This window comes from Procambarus clarkii, chromosome 10 (assembly GCF_040958095.1).
Source record: "Procambarus clarkii isolate CNS0578487 chromosome 10, FALCON_Pclarkii_2.0, whole genome shotgun sequence".
In the NCBI taxonomy this organism is placed as follows: Eukaryota; Metazoa; Arthropoda; class Malacostraca; order Decapoda; family Cambaridae; genus Procambarus; species Procambarus clarkii.
This window is the reverse complement of record NC_091159.1, coordinates 48281181-48291180: the sequence shown is the minus strand read 5'-3', so window position 1 is coordinate 48291180 and position 10000 is coordinate 48281181. Positions and strand designations below refer to the sequence as shown.

Here is a 10000-nt window from a genome sequence, read left to right as displayed (position 1 = left end):
AACCTAGGTTGCTGGTGTGCTTGTACTCACCACCCCCACAACCTAGGTTGCTGGTGTGCTTGTACTCACCACCTCCACAACCTAGGTTGCTGGTGTGCTTGTACTCACCACCTCCACAACCTAGGTTGCTGGTGTGCTTGTACTCACCACCTCCACAACCTAGGTTGCTGGTGTGCTTGTACTCACCACCTCCACAACCTCCAAGATGTCCAGGAATATTTAATTCTTACAAGTGAATGTCTTTCACAAACCTTTGTGTATCGTGCCTGTCGTGTCTCGCTGAAGACCTACTGGGTACTGACACGTATCTACCAGGACTCGATGGTAGAGGTAGATGGTAGAGTACTGCAGTAGTATTGATTGTTGAGGTAGATTGTAGATGTTACCCAAGGACCTCCTGGTGACCCCAAAGGTCTCCTGGTGACCCAAGGACCTGCTGGTGACCCCAAAGGTCTCCTGGTGACCCAAGGACCTCCTGGTGACCCCAAAGGTCTCCTGGTGACCCAAGGACCTCCTGGTGACCCCAAAGGTCTCCTGGTGACCCAAGGACCTGCTGGTGACCCCAAAGGTCTCCTGGTGACCCAAGGACCTCCTGGTGAACTCTCGACCTAATACTGGCTTCCTAGAGGTAACTGCATGACCCTTCCTACTCCCTGGTGTTGTCTCATTCCTTAAATTCCTCACTCATAAAAGACAATGTGAACATTAACCGAACATAACAAAGATGAGGACACTCTCTCATGCTCCGAAGATCTCATAGATTTTTCATGAACTAATTATTTTCATCCATTTAAGGTTATTCACGAGTCGTTGTTATTCAAAGTGAGTTATGTCTATTGTTCAAAATTGTTCACACGTTTCTCCTACACTTTCTGCTTTCTTTTGGACAAGTTTCTGTCCAGTTTCTGATATTTCGTCTTGTCATTGTATCAGTCATGTGTCAGCATATTATGTCTGTCATTGTATCAGTCATGTGTCTGAGCATATTATGTCTGTCATTGTATCAGTCATGTGTCTGACCATCTTATGTCTGTCATTGTATCAGTCATGTGTCTGAGCATATTATGTCTGTCATTGTATCAGTCATGTGTCTGAGCATATTATGTCTGTCATTGTATCAGTCATGTGTCTGACCATCTTATGTCTGTCATTGTATCAGTCATGTGTCTGACCATCTTATGTCTGTCATTGTATCAGTCATGTGTCTGACCATCTTATGTCTGTCATTGTATCAGTCATGTGTCTGACCATCTTATGTCTGTCATTGTATCAGTCATGTGTCTGACCATCTTATGTCTGTCATTGTATCAGTCATGTGTCTGACTATCTTATGTCTGTCATTGTATCAGTCATGTGTCTGACCATCTTATGTCTGTCATTGTATCAGTCATGTGTCTGACCATCTTATGTCTGTCATTGTATCAGTCATGTGTCTGACCATCTTATGTCTGTCATTGTATCAGTCATGTGTCTGACCATCTTATGTCTGTCATTGTATCAGTCATGTGTCTGAGCATATTATGTCTGTCATTGTTTGTCTGTGTGTATCTTGTATGTCTCACTTGTGGCTCACAGGTCGGCCTCACTCGCTCGCCAGAAACCTGTGACTTGTGCCTTTTTTGTTGCAATGGAACTTGCAAGGGGAGCAGTTGAACAAGTTTCCTAAACTTGCAAATGTCACCATGATCTTTAAAAAGGATTGTCAGAAAGGCATTTATATACATTTATCGACTATAATAGATTGTCTTATGTAAACAATAATTGATTTATTAACACTCATTGCTTCGGTTTAATTCAGAGGTGCCAACGTGGCCTTTTCCTGAAAATGTTTCATATTTAGGAAAGCTTCGTTAGAAAGTAGTTCCAGTTACATAAGAATTGGATAATCTTGTATTTAGGCTCATCGAGGTGCCCCTCGGTAAACTACAGCCCTGACGCAACCCACAACAGCCGGCTAGCTCCCGGGTATCTAATTTGTCTACAGGAGCAGACGACTGCTGACTCCTGTTAGCTGGCTGAGAGCTTTCCCTTCCCATAGCTCTGAGGCAATGAGTTACATGAGGTAGCTAAGGCTCTCCTAAATTATATATATATATATATATATATATATATATATATATATATATATATATATATATATATATATATATATGTCGTACCTAGTAGCCAGAACTCACTTTTTGGCCTACTATTCAAGGCCCGATTTGCCTAATAAGCCAAGTTTTCCTGAATTAATATATTTTTTCTAACTTTTTTCTTATGAAATGATAAAGCTACCCATTTCATTATGTATGAGGTCAATTTTTTTTATTGGAGTTAAAATTAACGTAGATATATGACCGAACCTAACCAACCCTACCTAACCTAACCTAACCTATCTTTATAGGTTAGGTTTGGTTAGGTAGCCGAAAAAGTTAGGTTAGGTTAGGTTAGGTAGGTTAGGTAGTCGAAAAACAATTAATTCATGAAAACTTGGCTTACTAGGCAAATTTGGCCTTGCATAGTAGGCTGAGAAGTGAGTTCTGGCTACTAGGTACGACATATATATATATATATATATATATATATATATATATATATATATATATATATATATATATATATATATATATATATGTCGTACCTAGTAGCCAGAACTCCCTTTTTGGCCAACTATTCAAGGCCCGATTTGCCTAATAAGCCAAGTTTTCATGAATTAATTGTTTTTCGACTACCTAACCTACCTAACCTAACCTAACCTAACCTAACTTTCTCGGCTACCTAACCAAACCTAACCTATAAAGATAGGTTAGGTTAGGTTAGGTACGGTTGGTTAGGTTCGGTCATATATCTACGTTAATTTTAACTCCAATAAAAAAAATTGACCTCATACATAATGAAATGGGTAGCTTTATCATTTCATAAGAAAAAAATTAGAAAAAATATATTAATTCAGGAAAACTTGGCTTATTAGGCAAATCGGGCCTTGAATAGTAGGCCAAAAAGTGAGTTCTGGCTGCTAGGTACGACATATATATATATATATATATATATATATATATATATATATATATATATATATATATATATATATATACACACATGAATGCGAACAAGCCTGAACGGTCTCCAGGCATATATGCAACTGAAAACTCACACCCCAGAAGTGACTCGAACCCATACTGCCAGAAGCAATGCATCTGATGTACAGGATCCCTTAACCACTCGACCAACACGACCGGACAAAAGAGGATGGTAGCCGAGGCTAATTAGCCTTGGTGATATCAACTCCTAGATCTTTCTCTCTGTCCGTTTCGTGAAGGACTTCATCCCCTATTCGGTATCCAGTGTCTGGCCTCCTAGTTCCTCCGTCTAGTTTCATTACCTTACATTTACTTGGGTTGAACTTTAGTACCCATTTATTGGACCATTCCTATGTGAGTGTGTGTACTCACCTAGTTGTACTCACCTAGTTGTGATTGCGGGGGTTGAGATCTGGCTCTTTGGTCCCGCCTCTCAACTGTCGATCAACTAATGTACAGGTTCCTGAGTCTATTGGGCTCTATCATATCTACACTTGAAGCTGTGTATGGAGTCAGCCTCCACCACATCACTTCCTAATGCATTCCATTTGTCTACTACTCTGACACTGAAAACATTCTTTCTAACGTCTCTATGGCTCATTTGGGCACTCAATTTGCACCTGTGTCCCCTAGTGCGTGTGCCCCTTGTGGTAAATAGTCTGTCCTTATCTACCCTATCAATTCCTCTGAGAATTTTGTATGTGGTGATCATGTCCCCCCTAACTCTTCTGTCTTCCAGCGAAGTGAAGTTTAATTCCAGTAGTCTCTCCACGTAGCTCATACTCCTCAGTTTAGGTACTAGTCTGGTGGCAAACCTTTGAACCTTTACCAGTTTAGTCTTATGCTTGACTAGATATGGACTCCATGCTGGGGCTGCATACTCCAGGATTGGTCTGACATATATGGTATATAATGTTCTGAAAGATTCTTTACACAAGTTTCTAAAGGCCGTTCCTTTAGCCAACCTGACATATGCCGCTGATGTTATCCTCTTGATATGAGCTTCAGGGGACAGGTCTGGCTTGATATCAACCCCCAGGTCTTTCTCTCTCTCTGACTCTTGAAGTATTGTGACTCGTGTGTGTGTGTGTGTGTGTGTGTGTGTGTGTGTGTGTGTGTGTGTGTGTGTGTGTGTGTGTGTGTGTGTGTGTGTGTGTCTGTGTGTGTGTTAGAGAGAAATATATATGTAGTTGATATGACAGGTCGGGAGTCAGTACATTAATCAATCGCCATTTAGAAAGGTTGGGGTCCTAGAGCTAACAGCTCGATCCTGCAGACCCAAATAATAAATACAGATAGTAAAAACACCCGCAGCCTCTTCCAGCCATTAAAAGTGTGCAAGAATGAGTAGCTTTGTTGGGGAGACAAGTTCTTCAATACCAGGTGTTGAGTTGCATAATGGAAAGGTTGAAAGTAGTACACAGGCCCCATGACACCCCCTCCCCCCTCCCCCTGACACAGGCCCCATGACACCCCCTCCCCCTCCCCCTCCACCCCCATGACAGCCCCTCAACCCCTCCCCCCTCCCCTGACATAAGCCCTCGGCCCAGCCTACCCCATAAGGGCAGGAGAGTAACTGTTTGAAAACAATACGTCTATGTAGTAACGAGCCCAAGCTGTTGCACAGTCATATAAGGAGGTAAACAACCAAACTGAGACAAGACTGCAGGTCGACAGGGAAGAACAAAGAGAACGACAAGGAAATGTGTGAAGAACTCGACCAAAAAGAAACCGGACTCAGAGTGTTGTCCGTGTTGGGGAGACATCAGACGGCCAGAAACAACACTTGACAGAACTGAAGTTACTGTAGAAGAGGTACAAAGACACCTGGAGGATCTGCATGTAAGAAAAGCCCTCCGTCCAGACTGGATATCGCTATGATTACTATGGGAAGCAGCGTGGCTCTTGTGTCAACTATTAACTACAGTGCAGACGAGGAGTCACAATAACGTGGCTGAGGTATGGTGACCAGACCACACACTAGAAGGTGAAGGGACGACGACGTTTCGGTCTGTCCTGGACCATTCTCAAGTCGATTGTGAGAATCGACTTGTGAATGGTCCAGGACGGACCGAAACGTCGTCGTCCCTTCGCCTTCTAGTGTGTGGTCTGGTCAACCATTAACTTCAGTGTTCAACACAACTCTTGGGTCAAAGAGCTTCCGGAAATTTGGAGAAAAATTACAATGTTTCTGTAATATTCACGTCAAGAACATACTAATGTCCGTAACATGACTCCCTCACAACATACTGGTGAAAGGGGCGAGGAAGTGAACAGTGGAACACTTAGAGAAAGTACAAATTTTAATGAACAACAGATTTAGTGAAGGAAAAATCTTAACTTAGCTTAAGCTTAAGAAGCTTAACAAACTTGACTGAAGTCTACAACAAGGAGACTAAAACACAGCAAGAGAAGAAAGGATGGTTAGGCTGCATTTTCCAGTACTCTCAGAAAGTGCTTGGCACAGTTCTTCACAAAAGGCTAATGCACGATATGAAGAGATAAGCGAAGATAGCAGGAATGATCCTAAACTGGAGTACCTGTCGGACAGGAAACAAAGGGACAAAGAAAGGATATGTTAGGCAGGAGACGAGTGGAAAGTGGCGTTGCACAGGTCTGTGTCCTAGCACCATTGTTCTCTCCATTACTTATCATTGGTATGTTAGTTTAGTTTAGTCATTATGCACCCCATACCCATCCCGTTGGGGGTCTTTTAAAGGGTTACAGAGACACATAAGGGCTTCAGGAACCCCAGAGTTCGTTTACCTAAGCAAGTGACAATTTTGTGAAGCTAGTTACACAATATTATTTTTCTATTAAAAAAATGTACATATATCAGTAGTATTATTATATGACAAGAGATCTCATATATGTCAATGTTGGCAGATGATGGAAAGTTAATGAGGAGAATGAGAAGTGAAGCTTTTTTCACTTTTTCAGACGAGGGGAAATTGCCTTCTCTTCATCTTGTACAGTATCACAATTCCTGTCCTCACAACCTTGCATTTATCAGGGTTAAAGTCTTCTTGCAGGCTGCTGAAAGAAAATTGTGACTAACCTCAGAAATAACCAGATAATGGCTATTGGAATTCAATCCAACTAAGTGTAAAGTAAGGAAGATGAGCACAGTAGACAGGAGATCTGGAGTAGACTGCACCACAAAGGAGACGTAACTACACGAAACACGATATCTAAAGGACCTGAGAGTGGACATGATCTTGAGGTTATCTTGAGATAATTTCGGGGCTTTTTAGTGTCCCCGCGGCCCGGTCCTCGACCAGGCCTCCACCCCCAGGAAGCAGCCCGTGACAGCTGACTAACACCCAGGTACCTATTTTACTGCTAGGTAACAGGGGCATAGGGTGAAAGAAACTCTGCCCATTGTTTCTCGCCGGCGCCTGGGATCGAACCCAGGACCACAGGATCACAAGTCCAGCGTGCTGTCCACTCGGCCGACCGGCTCCCTGATCCCGAGACTAACACCAACAGCTCATTAACTCACCACATCACCAGCACCACCACACGGCAAGTTGGCAAACACGAGAAAAGCATTTAAAAAAACTAAATAGGAAACCTTTAAAGTCCAAACACACACTCAGAATGTGAGATCATCACTGAAGTATTGAGCACCAGTACGGAACCCACACCTTGGGAAGCACAAAAGGAATCTATAGAAAGTACGGACGTTTGCAACTACATTAGTGCCAGAATTCAGAGTAGATATGATCACCACATACAAGATATTAAGGGGGAACTGAGAAGGAGAACAAGAGCAGGCTATTCAAACTGAGAGGCCGGAGGACAAAGGGCCATTGGTGAAAGCTGGATACGCAATTGACTCGAAGAACTGTATAGAAATTCTCACACACTGTGACGATTGTATCGGCAAGTGGAATGGATTGACTTGAAGGAAGAGTGTGTCACTTCCATCCACAAGTGCAGGTGTATGGTGAGGTCTTGAACGTCAGGAGATGTCATCAGAGCACCTGGTGTAAACGGCCAGAAGGCGGGGTATTATGGGCTAAATATCAGTTCCCTGTTGTCACTGATAGGTGAGCACACACACACACACACACACACACACACACACACACACACACACACACACACACACACACACACGCACACGCACACACGCACACACGCGCACACGCGCACACGCACACACACACACACACACAAAGAGTGAAAGTGAATAATGAAAATGCAAAAATCAACTTTGTTTTTGTGAGTGTGTGAGGCAGACGGCGTCCACCACAGACACTTTCACCCCCCCCCCCCCCGGTGATCAATCGCCCTTGCAGAGCCAGATAGCGAATGATAATGACGGCGGTGATGATGATAATGATGAGGGTGATACTGATGAAGATGACAGTGATGGCGTAACCTGTAGCACCGTCGTGAGAAGCAATTGATGGTTGCAAGGCGAGGCAGGAGAGTTGATGATGCCGGGTCTCACGGGATCAACCAGCATCAAGGTGAGTACATCTGTGTCTACCTGCCTTAGTCTCCAGAGTCGAGTTGCTGTTCTTGGGCTCCCGCTTTTCTAACAGCCAGTCTTATGCACCAGTGTCGAACTCATAATCTATGACACATTAGATTTGATATTATTATACATGATGTACGAGCAACAGTCAAGTATTTGTAAAATGTCCAAGATGGAACGCCTTACAGAGTGGGAATCAGTCATACACAGACTTGGACGTGTTTATCTCTGTCTATACGAGGCCGAGAGAGACTTTGATACAAGTTGCGTATGATCCCAGTCTGTATACACCACAGACACCGAAGAACAGTCCACTACAACTGATGCTGATAAATAACTTGACACCAAGAATCCCGACGGAATACAAAGGTAGTCTGAGGGATAATAAAGGCTGAATAAAGCCCCTTAATATAAATAAAGCATTGACCATGGTTTATCAGACTGCCCTGCCCGAAACCCTTTGCGTAATAGTGACTTTAGGCATTGTATGTACCAGCTCTATCTGTAACTCCATCAACTTTTGTATCTTTGTATGCATGTACCTTACCTGAATAAAAATTATTATTATTTATTATTATAGAAAACGTTTAGAGGGAAACAGGAGTAGTAAAGGAGCGTGGTACGAATACAGGGAGCACAGAACACAGACAACAACAACAGGCAGGACAGAACACAGACAACAACAACAGGGAGGACAGAACACAGAGAACAACAACATATATACAACATTGAGGAACGAATCCACAGGGATTCGGAGAACAGGTCAGAAATATGCGAGAACAATATAACATCCGAGGCCAGGGATTAACCTAATCTACAAATAAAGCCACGTGAGGAAGACCAACAAGTGATCAGACTGGCCAGAAGAGGCCACACAAAGAATGATAAGGAAGTGTGTGAAGAACTTAAAAAAAAACCGCCATAAGGAAGTCTTTAGGAATTGAACCAGAGCTGCCTAGATTTACAACTTCTGATGTAACAGGCAACACCAGAATGAAGATTGACGAAAAGATAAGTGACACGAGAGGAAGGAAGGAAGCAATTAGAGAAGCTGGATGAGATGACAGTCGGAGGTGCTGACAAGATCTCACCAATGCTCCTGAAGAAAGGCAGCTGCAACATTGTGTGTTTACCTTGCAATAGGCTTCAACTCAAATGGACGAATTACCAGAAATTTGGAAAGCAGCTCATGTAATTCTTCCATAAGAAAGGAGGAAGCCAAGAGCCATTGAACAACAGCCCAGCAGTATTACTAACAAATATTCCTTGTAACATCTTCAATAAACATTACAAGATTCGTAGAACACTTTAACATAAATTTTGTTTCCAAACATTAAGATGAATTCAGAAAAAAATCCTAATTATTAAAGTTCTATGACAACAGGAGAGAGATGGCTGGGGGAGAGCATTTTCCTGAACTACCAGAGAGCCTTTGACACTGCTCCTCACAAGCAACTCCTGTGTAAATTCGAAAACCAGACTTAGTGTATCGTTAGGAATACTAAACCTACCTTTCAGGAAGAAAGCAAAAGAGTCATAGTAAAGGGGAGAGAGGCAACGAGTGGAGTACCTCAAGGGTCGGTACAAGGGGCCCATCCTATTTTTAATATACGTGAATCATTTAATAGAGGCAGCTCATTCTTAATGTTTCCTGACGAATCAGGACTGAAGAGGGCTGTAATAGACTGAAAGACGAAGACACTCGCTAGATATGATTTGAGGAGTGGCTATTAGACTTTAACCCTGATAATTTGAGGAGTGGCTATTAGACTTTAACCCTGATAAATACAAGGTTATGAGGATAGGAATTGGAGGAAGAGGCCTAAATACAGTGCAAGATGAAGAAAAGGGAATTTCCCACGTCAGAAAAAGTGAAAAACTTCGGATTGGACATAACTTGAGGGTAACCACCTGAAATCCTTGCACTGTATCCATATTTCCCTTCCAGTAGATAAACGACATATGAGAATAACAAACAAGTAGTGTATTGTGAAGACTAATACTAAACAGAAGCTCCCCTATGACTCTGTAATATCTCCATTGGTCAAACAATTATGTATTAGCGATAAGACCTATCATTAATGTATGATGACTTACTGTAAATATGTAGCTCTTGAAATAGCACTTCCTCTGTAACTAGCTGACATTGTAACTATAAGGTGTGAAGGATAGATGAAATTGTTTATGTAATAATCTAAGATGAGGTCTGATAAAGACCTTTTGTGCCCTCTATAATGCTTTTGCGCTACCGCTCACAGGATGAGTATGGGGTGCACAATAAACTATCAAATCAATCGAGCTCCAACACCAGACTCACACAACAGAAGAATACCAGCAACATGAGCCATGATGCCAAACGTCCGGTTAGCCTTCTGAAAATTTAACAGAGAACCCTTCCAAGCACCGTATACATCCTTTACGAGGCCCTGTTCTTGAGTATTCTCCCCTGGCA

The 10000-nt window shown here is 42.4% G+C and overlaps 2 protein-coding genes across 2 annotated transcripts in view; both read left to right on the top strand.

The window, feature by feature from the left end:
* LOC138363356 (uncharacterized) overlaps positions 1 to 612 on the top strand; it is a 1618-nt gene extending 1006 nt beyond the window's left edge. The window contains exon 2 of the mRNA XM_069322385.1: positions 373 to 612. Within this exon, the coding sequence (XP_069178486.1) occupies positions 373 to 612 (240 nt within the window). The remainder of the gene's footprint in view (positions 1 to 372) is intronic.
* Positions 613 to 7507: 6895 nt separating this feature from the next.
* LOC138363355 (uncharacterized) overlaps positions 7508 to 10000 on the top strand; it is a 12174-nt gene continuing 9681 nt past the window's right edge. Inside the window, exons 1-2 of the mRNA XM_069322384.1 lie at positions 7508 to 7540; positions 9807 to 9911. Coding sequence (XP_069178485.1) covers positions 7508 to 7540; positions 9807 to 9911 — 138 coding nt within the window. The remainder of the gene's footprint in view (positions 7541 to 9806; positions 9912 to 10000) is intronic.